The sequence below is a fragment of the Lineus longissimus genome, chromosome 12 (genome assembly GCF_910592395.1).
Source record: "Lineus longissimus chromosome 12, tnLinLong1.2, whole genome shotgun sequence".
Classification (NCBI taxonomy): Eukaryota; Metazoa; Nemertea; class Pilidiophora; order Heteronemertea; family Lineidae; genus Lineus; species Lineus longissimus.
Genome location: NC_088319.1, coordinates 5,738,174 through 5,761,158, shown reverse-complemented (window position 1 = coordinate 5,761,158; position 22,985 = coordinate 5,738,174). Strand labels below are relative to the sequence as shown.

The window sequence follows — 22,985 nt, the reverse complement described above, 5'->3', positions numbered from 1 at the left end:
CATTGCAGAGACTACGGTGACGTACACATATATTTTTTACAATCAAAAATGCCCTCAAAAGACGACATGGAATGATTATTTTATTGATATTTCCTACTATATACCTTTAAATTATCACTTTATACAAATAGATCGGCGTTAGGTCGCATGCTTTTCTTTCCTGGTGACACTATAAAGCAAAAGAGTTGCAACCCCGTAAATGCGCTATAAGTCCAATAATAAGTGACGGTGACCCGTTATAAATGTTTCGCCAGCTTCGCTTTTTTGCCGCTACGCGGCGCGTTGGGCCCTTGCGTCAAGCAAACACGTGTCAAAAGTTAAAAATAAATTATCCCATCGGAAAACCCTCAGCCCAAGAATAGATTAGTGACGTCATTGAGTTAATTTCAAAACGAGGCGGGTACTGTAGGTGATCGCATTTAGCATCGTCCGACTAAAACAGCACCCATAAACAATTGACCACCAATTTGACCCCAGCTCCTAACTGCGGGAAAACCCAAGTCCAGCAACCAAAAGTACCAAAAATACATTTTTGTTTACATTTGAACTGCACACATGCGTTTGTTTACAATTTCATTTCCCGCGAAATCTCGAAAATCAGATGACCTGCAATCGTGGATTGAAAATAACATTAACCTGGGTTCAGCAGGTCAGCAGGTATACCGGCTGTTCCAATCATCCCCCTACAGCCAGCTGTTCAAAAGGTAATGTTATTCACCCCACAGGGAGTGCAGGTAATTGATTAAGCCCCTGCATAACTTAACACTATAACAGCAATGGCTTGGCTTCTGTGGTAAGGAGAATTGACAGTTTTTTACGGGAGTAACATTATTGTGTTGCTTAAAACGTCTACTTTTTACTCATGTAAGAATCGTAGTACTAATAATAACTTCAACTTATTTTCCGGTTATGATAACACAACACGCATCTTTATGATCATGATCTTTCTTAAACTAACTGAATGACCTAATCGCCTTGGACGCACAACCACATATCAATCCGCCCCGACGATCAACAACAAAGTTTTCGTGCTTTTAGCTGTCAACATCAATGGCTATTATATACTCCTGCAGAGTAGTAGAATTAATAGAACTAATTTCCGAAGTTTCCAATAGTTTGAACACAAATCAGAACATCACCCATCAGTTAGACTCAGATCTGCATAAATTACGATAAATAATGAGGTCGTCGCTTCAATTTCGCAAAGAAAGTGGACTCCATTCGAAGGTTGTTTTGACCAAATTCCGTTGAACTCATCGTTATGAGGGCATTTGAACACATTCTCGTTGATCTTTTCTATAAACGTGTGAAGTTTCGTACCAAAATACATTACCGTAAAGGCTTCAATAAGAAAATTTGTCACTTACAAATCATCGCTCCGGTAGAAATAAAAAGGTCGCCGCCATTTTCTTGATGATAGTTCGCCAGGTACCCTCGGCGGGAAATTTAAAGCGGGGTCATCCGGGGTCAAACAACAGTTTTGCTCACTACCGCCAACTGGTGATATAAATCCACACTAATCTTTTTTATATCAAAACTTCTGTATCATGAAGACCTTTTCAACTTTATTTCAAGCTTTTATCTGCTGGAATAGAGCGTCAAAAAATTGTTTTTTCATTTACGCATTTTGCCCCGTGGGGAGCTGAATTTGAGTCGAATCGCCCAAATTTTTTTCCGTAAGCAACATTTTCTGCGGTGTTTATAAGCAAGACTAGATTTGAAGTGCCTCGGTTGCATAATTACAAAATGCCCAACTTTGTCTACAGATGGCTGGATGGAAGGATGGAAGGACGGACACCAATTGAACAGCTATTTGACTAGCTCCGCTGACTTTGTCAGCTGAGCTAAAAATCATTAATGAAGTCAAAAGCACCCATCATGTTCGAGTCCATTTTGCCTACCATAACCATTATACATGTACCATATGCAGAACTATTGTGTGGCGGGGATAGTAGTCCTAGGGCTGATAGTCCGTGTAACAATAGCCCGCATTGCTAAATGTTTTGGTTAGGGTTAGCGGTACAATAGATCATGCTGCTTAATTGGTCAAATACAATGCTACCGGACTATTACTCCAGGGGGACAATATCCGCTGTCACACCGGTCATAGCTTGGTTAGGTACACATAAATGGTTATATTTTTGGAATGGATGCATCGGGTTTTCTTTGTTGTGTTAATTGGTTGGTGTACTTTTAATCGCCTTACAGCAGGAAATAGCAAAATACCGCATTGGCCTTCAATGTCAAGTTTGTGACATAACATGCAAACAATACAAACCGCGATACCAAGGCGGCAGAACTTCTCAACAGCAGCATACATTTATTTTCAATGTCTAAAGGAAGCCTAACGTTTTGTCAAGTTGTGCCTTAAATATTTTAATAATTTAAAACGAACATTTCATCCCGATCAATAGCACATGTTCAACATGATTATTATTACTAAAGGGACTTACCATAAAAACATATTTGTAATCGTTGCATCCATGAATCCATGTCGGAACATGGATCTTTCTTGGCTCGATAAACCTTGTCGGATCGATGATCTTTCCATTTCTCTTTTTCACAACAAAATGAATGTGGTTCTGGTCGGTCCTACATGGGGTTGAAGTGGCGACACCAATAACTTGGCCAGCATACACCTGGTAAAATTAAAGTTGAGACTGAGGTATTTTATCTGGATATTCCGCCATTGCAGACAGCACGCCCTCTATCATGACAATGTGCGTAGAATTCCGTTCAGTTTCATATTGAAAAAAACGACCCGCGAGCATTATGATATCATTGTCGCTTGCCTTTCAACACAATTCCAAAATACCGTGCGAGTATAAAGAGAATGAGGAGTTATTTTTCAAACAAGGCAACTTGCATCTTTAAAGGATGTTATATCGGGTCATGAAACTGTGATACCATTTGCAAACTCAGGCACCTAGAATACGTACTCAATATAAACATATTCAGCAAAGTCATCGTGAGATGCTTGGTCAACACCAACTAATCCCTTTAATGTTGTCCCGCCGTGTCTGACATGGCCACGTCACAAATTACCTTATATTATCACGCATGTGCGTAAAATCGATACAAATACATCAAGCGGGAGAGATCAGTTGATTTGCTGAAACTCGCTAATGTCATACACATGTACCTGTAATTGGGAGTAAGCACGATCCTTTGGGTTCCTGATGCTTGAATCTGGCTCGACATTCGTCAGAAAAATATCCGTTTTCGAGAACAGCCCACCACGAGTTGAGATTTTAACTTCATTTGCATTGTCTGTCAACATGATCGAACCAGCGAAAGGGGCTACCACCTGAAATTCAATTGACCTTTGAATAAACGCAGTTACCGTTGTTTTCTAATTTCCTTAGTGACCACGCGTGTCACATGCATACTGTGCTATACGAGCAGGACGAACATCCAATGGCCACCACTATTTGGTATTCAGGGTGGGCACATGTACAATCATTATAAAAATAGTACCTCCCCTTTGGTATGGACAATACTATATACCTAACAACGACATATGGTCAGTGCATGTATTGCACTGTACGCCAGTACACAGTCATGACTTTTGACTGAACAAAATGGCAACCAAACTAGCGGCAGTCTGCCTCAGCCTAACACCACAAGACTCTCTTCTATCACAACTCTCTGGCTGGAGCTGACAGGAAATCACACCTTATCCGAAGAAAAAGGGAGAATTCAAATTATATTTTTTAAAAAAATTGTGTACCTTTTTTACCTATTTATGCCATTTTGTGTACCTATTTTTCCAGTACCTTTTTTTCCGGTACCTTTATTTCCGGTACTTTTATTTCCTGTACCTTTATTTCCTGTTCCTTTATTTCCGTACCTTTTTTCCTGTACCTTTTTTCCTGTACCTTTATTACCTAGATTCCCTCAACTTATGCAAGGTCACCGCTCAGGTCGCTTCAAAATTGCGTCCAGTCAAGAAGCAGAGGTCTACCATGCCAAGAAATGCCATCAACATTATACATGTATTGAACTTTCAACTGTTTATAAAAAGAAGTATAGTCTCCATCGATCCATTCTTTCCTTAAAGATTCAGTGAAATTAGCCACAGGTTAAAAGAGCAGGCTTTCTGGCGGCTGTTAAAATCCTAAAAATCCCTTATTTTTGTCACCTTCCCCTAAAAATCCCTAATTTCAATCGAATTAAGCTAAATTGACCTAAAAATCCCTAATTTTCTCTTTTTCTGGTGATCACGCGCTGCTCAATGTCTGATGTGACTGGCATATCTTCTCATATCCTGGTGTTAGTTATCCGACGGCCATCAAATCTGGTTCCTTTTAGAATCATAGGATCGTGCTTTACATTACGTAAGTGACGAAGAAGCCAGATTTGATTACCGGTCTCCAACACACGCGCAGTGGAGGTTTTGCCAAACGCATCGAGACAAGCATTTTGTGAGTATGTGCATGAAATCATATACCCTAAATCACGTTAAAATTGGCTACAAATGTGCCTAAAACTCCCTAAATATGAAAAATATGCCCTAAATGTTGCCCTAAAAAGGTATTGATAATTGCCGGCCAGAAAGCCGGCCAGAAAGATCGCACAGCATTCTCATAAATTCAGAGATAAACGACCGATTTTATTGTTGTCTTACATTTTTGCCTGGATGGATAAGAAGGTCGATGCCCATGCCAGATTTGTAGCCGATGTTGGAAGGGAAGAATCCCGATATGCCGCACTTCCCAGATGAAGCTTCCCGTTGAGTCCGTGGGAAAAGAGCATGAGCCCGTGTTCCAAATAAACTGGTGATTAACTTCAGGGCCTTCTCATATCTGGAAAAGTGATGTAAGTTCGGTCACTATTCTCGGCAAGAAGTGCAATTCACACATATTGTGATTCTAACATTATCAACACATCATATTGTGACAATATCAGGAATGGCCCACCAAATCTATAATTATTATTTCTGTGTTCTTCTCTGGCTGTCAGTAAACCCAGATACCCAGGATCGTTAACCGGTGTGAGTTTAACACCTTTCTTCTTAATTGATCCTTTCCATTGTTTTATAATATCTAACTGTTTGACTGTTTGACCCCTTTTATGAACTTCCTGATTAGTACCTGGTTACTAGGCCCCTGCCCCGTCTGGTTATCTTATATTGATACAGTTGTGTGCTGATTGGTTGTTTCCTTAATTACCGAGTGATAGTTGGTTTAGAGCCTGATATTTGGGCTGGGCTATTTACCAATTAGGGGTGAGAGTAATTAGATATAAAGGTTGGTGTTTAGACGTGTTGAGGAGTCCTATGCAGATCCAGAAATCAACTCGTGAAAGGTCTGTCATCCACGCGCTGTAGCTACAAGATATTCTCTTGAAAAGCGCCAGAGTCTTTTGCCTTGTGGTGTTTCGGAGTTGTTTGTAAATGAGAAGTTTGAGGGACGTGAGTAATAAATTATGTGAAATCCAGTTGGTTTAGTCTTTGGGTTCGAGTTCAGAGTTGCGACGTTTAAGGTGACTAACTATATAAGCCATTTTACCGCTACAATATGTTTGTTTTCTGCATCCGGGTTGAATATAGCCGAGCTACACGTATATTTGTGTTCTGCAGCCAGAATAGATTATTAATCTATTAGTCGTTGCCTGTAGTCAATAATCGTGGTTATTAAGTAAATGTAGAATTATTCTAACCCGAATGCATGCGGACAATTGGGTATGATTTACGTCATTTGATGCATAACCAATTAGATGTTAGCAATTATTTTGGGTCGAAGGTACCTCGTCACTAACCAGGTCGCATTTAACAGATACCATCAACCAGTAATGTATTCGTTGTCTCTCATACCTGCATGCGGACTTGGAAAACGGATTATCTCGCAACCATAGATTTCGTACACAGTGAGAAAACCAATCAGTTGAACCTCCCTTAGCGGACACCTTTCTATTAAGAACAACCTCTCTATCAAGGAGACTAGTTTTTGTCTCAAATTGGTTGTTTCCATTCAATTTGATCTCTCTAATTGCTCGTAAAAATTTTGTCAATATTTCGCTTCAGATTGCTCTTCTAACAAATTCAAGCAATAATAAAGCGAGTATTTATTTAACATTTTCGAACTTAAATGTTTCAGAGAAAATATTGATATTTTGTTTTATCCAGGATGCCAGCTTCCTACTCATACACTACATTACATCACACTACCTGCACAAGACTACATGACATTCTTGATAATCAACACAAACACTCGGTCCTCAGCAATATACGCTTCATATTTTATAAACGCTTGTCAGATCTAGAGACCTACCCCGTCTTGAGTTGTACATAGGAATCTTTGAGCCGTTGAACGATGTCCATCAACCGATTATAAACTTTTAGGAAAGGCTCTACCAGGTTTCCCAGCGTTGATTTAAGTGGGCTCACGAGGATGTCGATCACCGATTTTAGCTCGGCGAGCACCTTTTCTCTTACCCTTTTCTAGTAAAAAAAGAATACTGCTATAAGTTATAGGTGATAGATACGATATATCAACTATAGGAGCCAAGTTTGCCAAACATTACCCAACATTACCAAACTCACTCTATGTTCAAATTAATAGGTAAGCCTAAATTAACTCATAAACACACACAATCCTATTTTGACATTGCCAAAATTTTTGATCAAATTGACAGTTGGGAATAGTCAAAAAGAAAACCAATGGTGTAATTTGAGTTAGGCAATTTTACTTTATTTATATGTCAGTTCACACGATTCAAAAATAGCTTTTTTTAGTGCGTACGGAAACGTGCTCTTATGCATGATCTTCGTGACCACTGCATTTATCAAAAAGTCTCAACTATAATAATGTTTTTAAATTTAAAAAATTTAAAAAGGAATGCATAGTTGCCAAACTCAAGAAGGATGATGACTTCTATAGCACGGCAAGACAGTTTTTGTTAGATCGTATGCAATTGTATGGAACTACAAAATAAACGGTCCGACTCAAATTTAAACATACGAAGTGTACAAGGTATGACTCAAATTAGAAAATGTATACGGTCTTTTTCAAATTCCAACATATACGGTCTGATTCAAATTTGAATATTATCGTAAACATTTTCCTAACTCAAGCAGTGAATTAGGCAATTTCTGTTATTCCTTTCTCTTTCAAACCCACACAAATGAGAGACAGTGGCTTATCGTGTTTACACATGTAGCACAGCCACAATATGTACTGTATTATTGTGAAGTTTATGGCACAGCAACGTGTGAATCCAACGCATGCTCTTGTCGAGCGCCGTCATACGAATTGATTTGCCCCATTGATCGACGCACCAGCAATTCATTTCGAAATAGTCCGAATATGTTTTGCAACTTTGTGTCACATAGACGTTTTAAGAACTTCAAGCAAAATAACGGGAACAACAAAGAAGCCATCGTCAAAGAAACAGCAATTGAATTGTGCAACGACACAGCAAGAAATCGAACTACAAACCGTGGTCAACTTTGTCAGTTTGGCAATAGGATCATCGCTTTTGATGATGTCTTTCGTCCAGGATTTCCCACCCTTGACGAGTGCATTTATTGCGGCAGTAACTTCTTTCTTGATCTCTATGTACAGGGTCTTCAGATCCCACCAATACGGTTTCTCATCTTTCAAGAAGAAGCAGGCTTCCATTGTGGCGTTCTTTGCTTTGAGGAGATCAGTGATCGCCGTTTTTATGCTGAAAGGCGATAATGATTATATAATCATACTTAATGGCAAGATTTTGTTTCTATTGCTTTCTACTGACGAAAGTATGTCTGCTGACGAAGGTCTGTCTCAAAGGACTTTGCAATGGCCGCAATATTCATGAGGCTCCAGTCAGTCATTGATATATTGGACTCTCCGCTATTTATTTATTGAATATATGAGGGCGAATCAATACGTTTCGACAACAGGACATTCATTTCAAAGGGGTTATTACAAACTTTTGAAAACAAGTTAGCTCCGAAATAATATCTTACTGGATCCACTCACCAATAAGATCCCAAGCCCGACAATACCCGAGTTCTACTACCGCCTCGATGGGTAGGGCTTATATAAACAACCGGACATAATAGTAGACAAAAGGGGTGGGATATCTTGTCTTCGTTTCATCCAATTGGTCTTAAATTGTAATATGAAAAGTTCAGCTGTAGAGAGTCATGACTATTCATGACGATTGCGTTGTTAACTCTTGAATAGATATCCCAACCCTTTTATGGCGGCGAAAGGCCTACTATTGTGTTCGGCTGTTTAGACTCTACCAATGGTGGTACAAATCGGGTATTGTCGGGTTTGGGATCTTGGTGAGTGGATCTAGTATATGAGCAGATTTGTGAAATTATCACTATACTCCTACAATTACGTTAACTGCAGCTTGTTGACAGAGGTTGGTCCAGCCTCTAACTTAGAGTGATTATGAAGAAATGAATTTTTGCTGGTACTGTATTTTTATGGAATTGGGCTGGACCTAAATTCTTTTAACGGCGAGGTAAAGGGCAGAATAATTAAACGTCATTTTCTCAAAAAAATAGAGGCGTGAACCTTGACATGTTTACAGTATTCGATAACTCATCATTGTCTTACTCACTTCATGACGCCCTTGAAAACTGCCGATATGGCTTGCTTGGGAGATTCCAAAAACTGAGACATCGCTTCGACAACGGATTCCACACTCTCATAGATGGTCTTGTATGCTCGTTTAAATGTCATAACTGCGTTGGTCACTTCCTTAAAATCCCGAGAAAAAAACAAAACTATAATTCACGGACCAATCCTGAGGCAGGGACTTGGGCAGAGTTTACTTGTCGGATTACTGTTCGATTGCTATATGAATGTTACCTCAATGAACCCAACCTAAGGCCAACTACAATGTATTATGTGCACATTTACATCCTTTCTTTAACCCTTTCAGTGCGTGCCCGTCAGGGACTTACTGGTATGTATTTCGATGGAAACCATGAAATTCACTATTGCCATCTATCTTTTGATGACTGTAGCTTCTAACAGTTAGTGTTAGTACATTTGATTGGCAATAGGTGGCTCGGGGAGCCTATTGCAGGCTTCTAGAAACGTGCTGACGCTGGATGATGTCATTAATATATTTTTTCAAATTGATTATTTTTCAGGAATGCGATGAAGGGAAATGGGGCAAACAGAAATGAAAGAAACAGTGACTGATTTTTCTAATGGATATCTTTTAGTGAAACTTGACATATTATTTAAAGATATAGATGATTTCATCAAAATTCATCCAGAATTAAGCAGTACAGAAGAGTAAGAATTTATAGATATTGTTTTAAGTATACTTTGCTTTGATTTTCAGTGAATTTTTTATATTTTGCTGGTAGTAGAAACACATATCAACAGCGCCGATCCGATAAGAAACCACCACAGTCAACAAGTAAGTCATTTCCAATATATAGGTCTGCATGATTCATGATGACACTTTTCATTATGATATCGCGTCATGTCATGATTTCAAACCCATACAAAAAAAAATTGATTACAACAATGCAAGGTTAACCCTCTCTGCTCTCGGACTAAATGACCATATACTAAGCCAGTTGACAAAAATATTTGCCACAAGTGACATATGACATGTGACACGTGATAAGTTAGGACGTGAATCCTAAAAAAACCTTATCGTGCAAGCAAACTTCGATGAGAAGTGAGCTATAGATACTGTTGGGCATCCAGTCCATCGTGCTTTACTCACATTATAGAAGTCCATGACGTCATTTTTAATGTCAGTGTAGAGGTTGGTGATTCGAACTATGACGTTTCTTGTTGGCCTAAGAAAGGGTGGAAACTCGCTCTCGTCGATTGATCCAACCATTGCCATTGCATTAAGTGCATTGCGACCAATGTCTATCATCTAGAATGATAATAAATTGATTGATTAAATATAAACGTTGTATATTGTTCAGGAACTAGTCCCTTGTTGAAAATCACGATACATTCTTATTAAAGATTTCTGTTATTTCAATTAAAATATTTTCTTATATCAGTTTCGTACATTGCATAAATCTTTTTGAGATGCGTGTAAGATTTTAAGCTGAGATATTAAAAATCTTCGAAAATATCTTGTAGCAAATTGGATTCATTGTAAGTATGCATTAGCAAATTTAATTCAATACAATATTTCGTGTTTGAAAATCGATGACAAACTTCTGTACATTCGTACGTATATGCTCGCGATAGGTTGTCAGTGTATAACCACTATTGGCCAATTACGAGCCACTCTCTGTAAATGTGTAATGTAATGCAAAATTGGTTGAGCACGTTCAGTCACTCTAAACTACATCACGTTATTAACTAGGACAACTCTGATCTGTCTCAGGTAACCCTTCAACATGCACAGTGAAAAGGGCACATTTCTCTTTCAGGAATTTCCGAAGATGTTCATTTTCATCGAAATCAGCCGTTATGCTTGTTACCCCGGCCCATAATCATTTGGAACAAACCGAGTTCCGCAACTATTCTATTGTGTTGAGACGAAGATCATTCATGCGTGAGTCTAATCCGCTGGCCCAAGGCCTGTGCTGCACTTCGGAGCTGTAATACGTATCGTTATTTTTGCATGGGAATAATCACATGGGAACCAATGTCCGACAAAAATAAAAGGATATACAACACTCTCCGCAAATCTTTATTTTTCAGTCAACTGATGAAAGAAAAAAGCTATTCGATAGTATTGATGTGCACGCGAACTGTCTAGTTCCCAAAAGCATCGCAGCAGAATGTTGTACCTCTTTTTCTTTTGTGGTCAGGATATATTTCTATTGTACACCTACTGAACAGACAATTCAATCCCAAGGTTCATCATGACAAGCCCTATTGCGTCTGTGAGGGTCAGATGGACTATAAGCCACCAAAGGCAAATAAACGTAGGCCTAACATATCAGCGTAGAAAGCTATTGCTAAATCCCCACGAATGATCTATAATAGATGATACCAGAGTCGATGTGATGATACTTTCTTGGGTTAGAAAACAAGTCTCAACAGTTTTTAGCAATGTTTAAATAAGATATAAAATTGAATAATTTCTGGCGTTTGGCCTCTCAATAAAAGGGTGTAATTTGAGACATGTTATCTTTTTGCACTAAGCTTGTGTGAAGTCACGGTTCTGCGCATGTTTATTCGATTTTAGCTGGACGTGTTTTGATGTATCGTTAATACTGATATCACAAGTGTTACATGCACATTGTATATTACTACTGCTATCAAATGTAAGAAAAAAAAATTGCGACAAAAAAGAAACAGGAACAAATTGCAGTCGATGCCAGGACAGGAAAAGGGGTACCACAAAATGTTTTTGGGTTATAAACACGAAAGGAGAAAGGAAAAAGGAAAAATAAACAATAAATAATAAGAAGACATAGATACGTTTAAATTTTAAAATCACAAACTACCTTTTTCGGCATTTCCTCCAAGACGTCTGCGAATTTTGCAATTATGTCTTTGATGTTGATCTCGCCATTCACCAGCTCATGCATATACTCTATTCCATCATTGACTAAATCGACACTATCATCAACAATCTTGAAAAAGTCTTTGATCTGCTTTAGAAGGTCGTTGAAGTTGAATTCCTAAAATTAATAAGATAGTCGTAGCCAGGATTTTCAAAGGATTGTGTTCCAGCCTGAGGTGTTCTCCTAGACAATAACGCTTTCCTCCATAAGGGGATCGGTCGCAACCCTCTCCCTTCTCGGCTGCGCCTACGTGATGTAAGAGAGGAAGGACGTCTCAATTCAAAGAGGAATTTGTGGGAGTTACTGTTTACGTCACTGTCGGATATTTCAATGTTTAGGTATGAAGCTACAGACGATTCAGCAAATTTACAAATACGTGTGCACTCCTGATGCATTGTACAACCGCTGGCTGCAAACGAATTGTACATGACGATGCTTTTGCTAAAATTTGACACCCACCCACAGACGATGATTTACTTCGGTACGTAGAAACGGCGAGACCAAACGCGACGGCAATAAATGACGTGACATGACATGATGACGTCATTACGGCGAAGAAAAACCTAGTGGTTACATTGACTGGAAGGACGCTTGGTAGCAGTTGGAAAGCCAATTTGTCATCCGGATTGAAGGACATTCTTTACAGCCTGACAGGGTTTTCACGCCGTATAGATAAGTATTAGGAGGTAATGGCGAAACGATGTCGGGTATACTTCAAGTTACGAACACAGCTCGGTGCCAGGACTGGTTGGCAGCTAGTCCCTTGATTGGGAACATCAGTAAACAACCCTCGTCAAAGTTTGCCAACCACGTCAAATTTGCATGAGACATTGTTTTGTTCAGTTATCTTTTTATCCGCTTTCTACACATTGTTTTTCGATATCAAACTTATATTGCTACTATATTCCAGGGATGCACACAACCCCCTATTTTGACCCAACTAATTCTTGCGGTGAAAGATGTAATCTTTTGCAGGTCTAAAATACATGTGTCTGTTCTTCTGTACACTGAATTTTTTCAAATGTTTGAAATCAAACTTTCATGCAGACAGAGGAAGGCGCCGTGCACGAAGCTATAGCCCAGGGTAGCATTGCAAGTACACGCTCAAAAGGGTAAACGCGCATTATGGCGCCATCTCCTTTTCGTGACTGCAATGGTTGAGGCGACGATATCAATATTCAAGCGTAAGAGTGTAATTTTGTAGTGTTGAAACAATACAACTGTGAATAGGCGGGTGTTTTTTTTCCTACAAATAAGTTTTCTATAACCGCCAACGTTGTTAAATGCAATTTGGTTAAACATGATGTAAAAGATGTGAAATGCAAGTAGCTAAAAAAAAGGTATGCATACCTGTAGGATATTCAGGTTGTATTTTGCCGACCCGTAAAAACATATTTTTGCCCTTACGAGGTCAACATTTACTCCGACAATCCCGAGATGAATGGTTGTATATGCTTCGTTGGAGGCGTCCGCGTTAAAATTACCTTCAAGGGGGCCTGTGATAAGAATAATCGATTTCATACATTGATTGATTTCATGCTACAAAGATGCAAAACATCAGATTGGTACATGCAGACAAAATCATTGCTTGTATCTGAAGGGATATCAAATTCAGGCAACAAATAAAGACGATACGGTTAGATACTATTCATGACCAACGTGTAACGTTTATTTTTATATCACCGGTCTGTTTCTAAGTGTTCTAAATTGCATTTTCAAGGTCGGCAAAGGGCGTGCAGGTCATGATCAGAGGAGAAAGACCTAAGTTGTTGGGCAAACATACGTATGTGCAAGTCCAGTTCATTCCTGATGGTAGTTCCAAAGGAAGCACCGAGTTTCATACTTCCAAGAACCTTTCTCCAATCTATGGAGGGCGACTTCAGGTTGAATTTGATTGGTTTGAAGAGATTTTTGACTTGTTGTAGGATGTCTTGTAGATTTCGCCTATATCTGTGGCGACGGGCGTCTTCCAGCGTCTTTGGTCCTTCTGTGACTTTAACACTGCCTTCATCTGATCTGAAAACAAGTGACCTAATGCGGTTGAAATTAAGGCACTTACTGTAGAAAGAGGCTTAACACGAACGAATAGCAAATGTGTACCGCAGGACTCTGAGAACTCTCTCCTTTTTCAAATCAATCTCCTCTTTTCACCAAGTTTTGAAATATCAGCCATTTTGGTTCCAGGTATCAAGTCCCTTCGGTATCACAATTGACAGCTGCGGTCTCTCAATTAACATACGGTCTCCCAAAAGAGAGACCAAGAGATGCTTTAGCTTATCCATAAACTGTTACTGTAAGCATGTTTCCACGGCGGCCTAAGTTTTATAAGAGCTCTCTGGTCGGATGTATTAAATTTGAAATCGATGATAAGATTCTAAAATAAGGCGAATCTATCAAATTAGCGTGCACATCGCTCCAAGAGTGTTTGGAGATGTTATGGCCATGGGGCAATGCTTTGTAGGATAAAATGTACCAGTTTTGGTGGTATATTCGTTTGTTTTCAAGGAATGGGTGGCTTTTTTATTTCAATAGGTTTCTTGTCCTGTTTCATTAGCACACTTTACATCTGAAAATATTTTCAACGACTTTGAAATTTTGTCCTTATTCTTAGGTATAAGAAAACCCGATTTTCTTTAAGCTTTGCCCCCAAAGGGTCAATGAATTCCTAGCGCGCGAATTTCTTTCCCGCTCCCCGATCGAAGCCGGGGGATTTCCACGACGTCATTTGAGTTCATCTCGTGAAAAGGGTCACTGAGGGCCATGGCGATTTAGCGGATTCTGCGGAATCTGGGCGGAATCAGCATAAAAACAGCACGAGAATATCGATATTATGATAAATTATCCTTATAATAAATATTTGTAATATTCCATAACTGTTAAATTGTCTAAACCGCTAAGACATGTAAGATTATCAAGCATTTCGGAAAAACCCCAACATGCATGAAAAAAATGTCTGCATTCTATTATCGGACGATTTCCACATTGGCCGTGATCTATGGTCTCGTAAGGGAGTTTTTCTCAAATGTACGCGATGATGACGTGCCCCATTAACAGGACGTAACATCTATTTTAAAATGCATTTCCAAAGTGAATGCATGAGGACAACCCATTTGTGTCGTATATCACTGGAAACGCCCGATTCCTCTGATTCTGCAGGATGTTAAATCGGGCATTTTATTTCTTTAAATAAATCATAAGCGTCGCATTTGCCCCAACCTCTGTTCACCATCCCAAATGGCAATATTGCCAATTGGGCCGGACAATGACGAAAAACCCCAAATATTATACATTTCTTCCTGAATAATTCTTACGGTGACCATTCTCCCATGAAAGACAGTTGCTTACGCTACACAAAAATCAAAAAAAATCGAGGGTCAACCATTGAACTTTTGAGATATGTTGAATTTTGCACAAATCAGCGAAAAACGCACCAACTGGCACTGGACGGCATTTCAACACGGGGCCGACGCACATCCAAAGTTCAGTGTACACATACGTCGGCAACAACAGTAAAATGCGTAGTTTCTTGTTAGCCGCCTATTGAGTAGCGCTCTAGGTTTCAGAAACTCCAAAAAAACATGTCTTTGCCAAAACAACTGCTGAATCAACACTGACATACTGTGAGGACCGAGAAATCAATGATTTTAGGAACTACTGTGAGGGGGGGGGGGCGCATGAATAAAAAAAAACTCCCTAATGAGACATATAACCCAGGCCGAGTTGGTAATAGGCCGAGTTGGCTCGTAATCGTGTAAGTCGTTACGCACCCGAAAAAACACACGTCATTTACGCTCATGCGTTAATTTGTTAATATCGTGCAGAATGCAATAGGGACGGACACTTTTTCCAGGGAGACATTTTAAACATCTACACTGGCCTGGTTGACACGTCTCTCTTTATTCTACAACTTCGCAAAATTGTGCACGAGCAACATACGATTGCCTATTCAAGTCACATGATGACTGATGATGTCCAGGACTCCCAGATGACAAATCAGTTTAATCAGAGAATTTCCCACTCTCATGATAATAAATAAAAAAAATTTCTAGAACGTCCACCCGAGTCAATCATCCCACTCTTGATGATCAAACAGCCAGCAAGATCATGCAATGACAGGTGACAAGCCCGAGATCCTGGCAACGATCCTTAAAACCATCCCAAGTCCCAGAAGACGATACGACTAATTTTTGGGTAGAGTGACTCTCAGACACTCTCTTGATTTAGCTTGATTACATTACATCACGGCAGCGGCCACCTTCAGCGCCACCACGTGGGGCCTAATGGTATTAGGCTAAGTTTGGGGGCGAAAGCGTCAGGGTGCGAAACGACCGGATACCCATAACATAGAAAATCCGCTGCAGACCAGATTCCGCAGGTTCCGCAGAATCCACAGGATCCGCTAAATCGCCATGGCCGTCACTGAGGGCAATGGAGGCAATGTTGTTTGCAGAGATCTTTCAAATTACGCCTTCTCTTTCCCATTTTTCTTATCGTTCGATGCCCAGTTAGGAAAATATGGCAAATGAACGCAACGTATGTGTTCAAACAATAAGAAGTACTGTCATTCGCCACCGAGGTTGTTTGGGCCTTTCCTTAATTCAATCAGATCTCCCTGATTCCCCGATAAGCAACCAGGAAAAATCGGGTATCTACAGCAAGACCTCACAGCCTAGATCCATGGCTCGAGGCACGCCTTCCTAGTGCTTCGACCTACATGGAGAGGATCGACGCATGGAGTGCTAACTCGGGTCAAATCGGAGTCAACGTCGGAAAAGCGTCATCATTCAGTCAGATTTTGAATTTTCCATTATATTGTGCAATTTGTTGATGGAAACTGCATCTGTGGAATAGGTGGCGACTGGGCAGCCGACTGCTTAGTGTTAATGATAATGAAAATGTTGGGTTCTACATGTATAGCGCAATTCCATAGATTCCCACCTTGCTCAATACGCTTTTGTGACCATTTATTATCCTGGTCTCCGTAGAAATCAATCTGGGGTTTCAACAAGAAGCTACTAAGTGCTCAATCGAACTCGACCAGTAGGACATCAAGTTTCTAAGTGGCGACTCAGCTGGGCATCGAACCCACGATATCTTGATTATGAGACCGACGCTCCACCACCTGCGTCCTTCAAGGCCATTTTATACCAAAAATGGCAGAACTAATGTAGAGAAGACCGCTCATGTAAGGAATCTTAAGACTGCTCGCTAAAATTGTGGGTATCAATTTGAAATTTCAGTATTAGGCAAAATACGAATTCGCCATCAGTTACAAACCTTCTAAAATGGCAAATAATGTATATGCTATGTACGGGGTTTATGGATATTCCAAATAGTGGTGCGGATGGCTGCATGGCCTCTCACGTGAGAGACAGTCAGTCAATTGAGACTGTCATTCTGATCAAATGGGAGCATGTCCCAAACTTGTCAACCACAGCCATTATGAGCATGATATCAAATATACGACGGGAGAATAACCGTCTAAAAGCCCAACTGCCACATGCTTACCCAGGTGGACTGACCAATGGGAAGTCAGATTTTCGCCTGTGCCTTTGCAGTATCAGGGCAGACTCGTGCCTTATCAGCATGCTATCATCTTTGGTAGCGGCGTTGAACAGTGACGCTACAGCCTGTGGAGAAACAAAATGAGGTTGATGTTTGATAGTCATACAAAAAACACGTCTTCAATTCTCTTTTGAAGTCTAACATTTGTTTTCAAAAAAGTATCTCATATGTTTTTTGTGACGATAGAAGACAAAGTGAGATATGAAAAGTTTATTTCAGAAAATAATTTTTATTTTCTACCATAAAATTAATTCAAGAACCAAAATGATTGTTGAGGTTTTTTTCGTTGATGTCTTTTAAAATGTTTTATATCCAGAAACACGTTGTTTTATGTATTAACAGTTAATGGATTTTCAAATGATTTTATAAATAGGCGTCTGGTTCTCACAAAACTTGGTACAAAGTTGATGCGAACTAATACCCCCACTCACACCCCGACTCCAGAGAAATATACACGTATAACTAAGTGTCTGACATGTCAACATGTCTACACTCGAAGTTAATTCGAACAAATTCAAAAAAAGACAAACAACAGCAAACAACACCCGAAAGAGATGTCAATAAAACTGTTTTGGCGAATTTTTCAATAAAGGTATTGTCTCGGGCACTAAAGGGATAACCTCACTCACGTTATCGTGTTGGATTGACCGCAGTGCATGGAGAGCTGATCTCTTCAGGAAGGAATGTCGGGTCGAATTCACGTATGAGATGATGTGGTCATACGATCGATTCATTTCCGCGTTGCCTAAACTTTCGAGCAGCACTGCATGCTTCATGTCAAATGATCCAACCTCGTCCTCGCTTAGGGAAGAGCGGATTTTGTTGTAGGCATAATCATCTGAAATATTGATTATTGCAATAAGCTCGTGTTGACCAATGCGGCGCACATAACTGCCTAGTTTGCTGATCATTTAAAAAATTGAAAATGAAATTGAAATTGAGACTTTATGATTACAAAAATACGCACTAAACATAGATCTTGTTCTTCTTTAAACGCCAGTGTTTGATGAATAGTCGGTATCATATTGATGCCGTTTACATTGAACAGTGGGTCGAAGTGTCACAAAGGCTGTGATGCTCCTATCACTAGACTCCTTGCTTTTTGACAATTGGTTGATGTTACAGATTAATAATGTATGATATTAGTAAGCTGCCTTGCAATTACCGTGACATTCAGAGATGTGTCAAGGTCATAAAGTTTCTTGTAGGGCGTTGACCAAAGCCCGTTCATTACTTTAGTCAATGTTGTTAATCCTACTGTAAGACATTATAGAAATATGAGCCTTACGATGTGTTAGGAACTTCACCAACTTCAACCTGATAAATTGGTCATATCGGCCTACAATATTTATGTCAAAATGCTGATGCATGTATCTGGCTAGCAAGAAAGTCAATATTAAATGTTTTGTGAAAAATAATGACGAAAACGTCTTGTGTCGAATTCTTGGAAATTTTAGGGTTTGACTTTCAATTCTGTAACCATGAAAGTAACCCAGATATGGTATCATGCATCCCTACATGCATATGTGATAGAAATTAGAGATGATGGTAATTACTTCAGGATTTAGAGTATTTTTGATGTTTCTTTTAAATTTGGTTTTCTGGTGGCCAAATAGCGAATCAACTCGAACTGAATTTTGGTAATACTTCTTTCTCTTGCCTGAATAGAATAAAATGTCGACCTATATGTGAAACAGGCCATGTGAAGTGATGTGCTTTGACACATAAAGACATGTCTGACATGGTTTGCATTACAAATAGGACGGCGACAATTTACTGAAAAATTGTCCTTACCATGAATACCCAGCATGTTCTCAAGTTCACTGACAAGTCTATTGGCGTGCTCACTCCGTCCATGAATGTTGTGCTTGTTGACGAGGCTGCCTAGCGCCAAGAGAGCACTGTGGTGGGTTTCCTCGTCCTGAACCTTTACAGGGAACGTTTCAGGGAAGAAACAGTACCGCTCAAGAGTGTGATCAAAAGGCTGGAACGAGATCATTTCGAAAGTCAGATTAGATATCTCCTTCAGTCTTGGGAAGCATACATACTGTACATTTTGTCAACCATGTTGTTATAGTGTTGTCAGACAGGCCTTGATCGTTGACTCTCAGGCAAACTGACCCATGTTATATTTTCAATATTTGCCTTTATAAAGTACATGTTTTTTCTCAAGTGTACCTGCTCATGCAGGCATATTTGCCCCAGCTCTTTTCATTGCCCTATATTCAAGAACCTAAACCCGCGGAAACCTCTCGATTGAGGTACGAAGTCACACTTACACCATAAGCCAGTTAATCGGTTCAGTGGCTTTAAATTTACTGTAGACTGTCTGCAGCTCCACCATGAGTATGATGACACCCTGGCAATGACGTTGGCGTTGTTTGGATGGCGTACATGAAAGTCTCACTCCACAGTTTCATTAAATCCATCAGACGAGACGTCAAACCTGCGCCTGGTGTGACACCAAGGCATCACCCAGATGCATGCTGACACCAACTACTAATACCTAATACCCAAACCTTCACATTTCTCTTGAGACAGGGTCCTCGGGAGTATTTATAAGGCACCTTCAGTGCATCTCATCGGTTTCAATACCAGTAGTGACCATCCAGATTCAGTAAACAGTAAAAATCAAGCAAAATATTTCGAGAATTCTGCCAAGTTCGCGACCCATACACTCGGAGTGAATAATCTTAAGCCAACCAGGACCTGGCGTGACGAGTAAGGCATCACTCAGATGTATGCTGAGACCAAAGTACTTGCACCAGATACCTACCTATTTCTGCACGTTTTCATGGAAGCAGAGTCAAAATAAAGTTTTGGAAGGCAATTCCAGTGCATTTAATTAGTTTCATGACCAGAAGGTGGCCCCAAAATATTTTGATACTTCACAGATCCTACAGGTGGCCAAGGATCAAGCCAAAAACGTCTCAAGTTCTGCCATGCTCGCGCCCCATATATACTCGGATGGAAAAATGTTCGGTCACATAAGCTAACCAATATGATATTTTAAAAGCAATTTAATGTACAATCAAATTATTGAAAATAAATCCGTGGTCAAAACGGCGCAAAGTGGTCTATTCGTCGGTTGATTCAACTCACGTGTCCTTTTGACGGGACAACACGCCCTCATGTGCAACGCGCAGTGTCACTGCACGCCCCAGCTGCATCACAGAATCATTACCTGTAACGCATTTTGGTTGACAGGAGGGAAATCTCTGATGCTCTACCTCACTAAAGCTGATCTGCACAGTAACTTACTCGATTGGCAGACACGGTACGGCCAATTCAAAGAAATACACCACTTTTATACGATCTACTTTAGAGGATTGCCACTATTGGCTGATTTTGAACTGTGGAGTGAGACTTCGGACCAACCTCGGATTCACTTGTGTGACGCGAAGTTTCCCGCGCAAGGAATGGAACATGCTAAAGGCCGATGAATATAACGCATTTTTCTACTGTTCGAGAGCTGGAGACATAATAATATTCGATACAAAATCTGATGAACGTGCGCGCGGCAATGCGGAGTGGAAGGAAAGTATTAAACCTCATTTGTTCGTGCGGCTGTGTACTGGGTTGAGTAGTACATGGAAATGGTTAAACTGATTGATAGATAATTTTTATACAAACCTCGAATGACGGCATATTTACGTCATGCATGTGAGCCAGCATACGTTTCAAGACCACAGGGTTCGACTGGAAGGCAAAGTCAACCAACAACTTGATGGATAGATCAGTCCCGACGTCTACCAAGGCATCAACCATGTGCAGGATATCTTCTGAAGTTGCGGCATTTGGCGAGCTGAAGGAAACATGTTGTTAGTATGAAATGTTGTTAAAACTAAATGTCGTGTTGACTGTCGTAATGAATGTGAGTGTTCGTGGTAAGCAGAATGACAACTTATAATATCGCCTAGGCGGCACCACAATTGCTTTTTCATTCAAAGATGTGACCCATATAAGACTTTTTTTTAAATGTGACTACATTGTATGTTACTGCCATTGAATTTCAGGAGTGCAAAACAGATGACACTACAAGCACTCATCCTAGCAAAGCTCCGTATGCAACTCCATTTTAATCTTCTGTTTTTCGAACCTTCTTTGTTTCAGCAAACAATGGGAACGACAACAGCAATTGGCCATTTTAAGATCTATTAATTTATTTTCCAGAATTTGTGAAAGTGTTGTTTAAGAAATAGTCAGCCGTAAGGGAAGTATCGGCTGTTTTAAATTTCCGAAATGACTAAGGAGGTGGAGTCCTAGAAGAAACAAATCGAACGGGTATGGTTTGCTGTGTCCACCTACAGCCGGCAGGTAGGCACTACCAGATAATACCATTGCCGTGTCTCTTGTTGCCTACTTACATAGATGCGCTGGCGTTGAAAACGTGTTTAGTGATGGCGATAAGGTTCTCATTGGGCAAAGTCTTCAGAACACGAGCGAGCTTTCTAAAGCAGTTTATTCCCTCGGTGGAACCTAGTAGAGATGAAAAAATCATATCCTAGTAATCAAATTACCACTTGTATCATACCTGACCCAGAGAACTGCTGAAGATGTTTAGGTTATTTTTCGAACGAATTTCTTTTCTATGCCAGGATAAGTCTAATGTGTTTTTTCTATGTCCTCTACTGAATATGATCAAGCCAGGTCTTCTCGTGTAAATCTCTGTAGCGTCACGTACAGCAGGTACAGGAAACACTGCATTTGGACGTGTTACGCCAATATACCGTCATAACTCGGTGTCTCTGATGGAGATTTGCCCAGCCATGTAAAATGTTGACAAAGAAAATTTAAATGATGTCGGATCGACCAAGCTATTTACCGTATTTTCCAATTTTTCGTAAACATGTTAAGTTGCCGCTGACATTGTTGGCGTAGTCCGGGTCTTTGACTGGTAGTTCCATATTCTTTGTACCCTATCGACGAGAAAATGATGGTTTGTACTTTAAAAAAAAAGGATTATTATACCAGATAGTAATGTCCACTCCACTTGAAACAGATTGACATGTTTTTTAAATGTTTCCTCCTACTGAAAAATCCTGTTCTCTTTGATGTGTCTATTATTGTTTTGTATAAAAACTGTAAAGTATTGGAAGCAGCCACAAATGTGTCTCCAGTATATCAACGCACCTTGGCTTGGTTAACGCACATTGATTAATGAACTTAGGAAAATTAAGGAGAGGGAATGCACTGATATACTGTTAGTCATGAAGCTAGGGGCCCACAGAATGTATAACCACCTTTGATATTTAGTATGAAACAAGAACAGTGAGATTGGCTTGATAATGCAATGTTTCGGAGAGATATCTTCATTTACAAAAGGTATTCTATAGAAGACATGTTGCGCATTTCTTCGAGGTTGTTTGAAAAAGGGCGTATAGGCCTACAGTATAGTTAATGACGCGAGTGCTCGTCATACCAAGTTGGGAAATATAATTTCAACCCAGATGACGTCACTAGTCATGTGAATACCCATACAATGCATTCTGCTTTAGAAGGATTAGGAGGGTGTGGTGGGATCAAGGCCGTACTAAAGTGATACGAGGATACGGAATTTGACCACGGTCTATCAGTATTGCCTTGGAGACAAGTACAGGAATATCTCGGAGGAATATCAATAAATGCTCCCCTCTCCCTCCCCATTTGAATATTCGCGGCATGTTTTACGCTAGGGAAACTCAGTCTTCCCCATCTCTAAGCCATTGCATGGAACATGTATCCGTCGTCACTCCACTCGGAATACAGTGTTATTCTGCAAGAGTTGGTGCAGCGATGGTACCTGTCGGCGTACCGGGTATATGATTTTGTGAAACAACTGAAAGAAAAGGTGTTTTAACACATCAACAAATATATTTTCTCAGATGGCACCATTATTTCATAAATTGACTGGTCTCATCAGTGGAGTCCTGAACTTGAGGGTCAAGGTGCGTTTTGAAATCCTACAATATAAAACGTAATAGGTATACATGTAGAT

The 22,985-nt window shown here is 39.9% G+C and overlaps 1 protein-coding gene across 1 annotated transcript in view; it reads right to left on the bottom strand.

The window, feature by feature from the left end:
- LOC135496832 (uncharacterized) overlaps positions 1-22,985 on the bottom strand; it is a 160,954-nt gene that overhangs the window by 124,336 nt on the left and 13,633 nt on the right. The window contains exons 9-24 of the mRNA XM_064786375.1: positions 21,834-21,927; positions 21,376-21,487; positions 20,642-20,813; positions 18,803-18,992; positions 17,638-17,846; positions 16,952-17,073; positions 13,227-13,459; positions 12,794-12,939; positions 11,384-11,560; positions 9,688-9,846; positions 8,560-8,699; positions 7,440-7,668; positions 6,273-6,442; positions 4,628-4,805; positions 3,143-3,307; positions 2,454-2,639 (exon numbers count right to left, since the gene is read on the bottom strand). Coding sequence (XP_064642445.1) covers positions 2,454-2,639; positions 3,143-3,307; positions 4,628-4,805; positions 6,273-6,442; positions 7,440-7,668; positions 8,560-8,699; positions 9,688-9,846; positions 11,384-11,560; positions 12,794-12,939; positions 13,227-13,459; positions 16,952-17,073; positions 17,638-17,846; positions 18,803-18,992; positions 20,642-20,813; positions 21,376-21,487; positions 21,834-21,927 — 2,682 coding nt within the window. The remainder of the gene's footprint in view (positions 1-2,453; positions 2,640-3,142; positions 3,308-4,627; positions 4,806-6,272; positions 6,443-7,439; positions 7,669-8,559; positions 8,700-9,687; positions 9,847-11,383; positions 11,561-12,793; positions 12,940-13,226; positions 13,460-16,951; positions 17,074-17,637; positions 17,847-18,802; positions 18,993-20,641; positions 20,814-21,375; positions 21,488-21,833; positions 21,928-22,985) is intronic.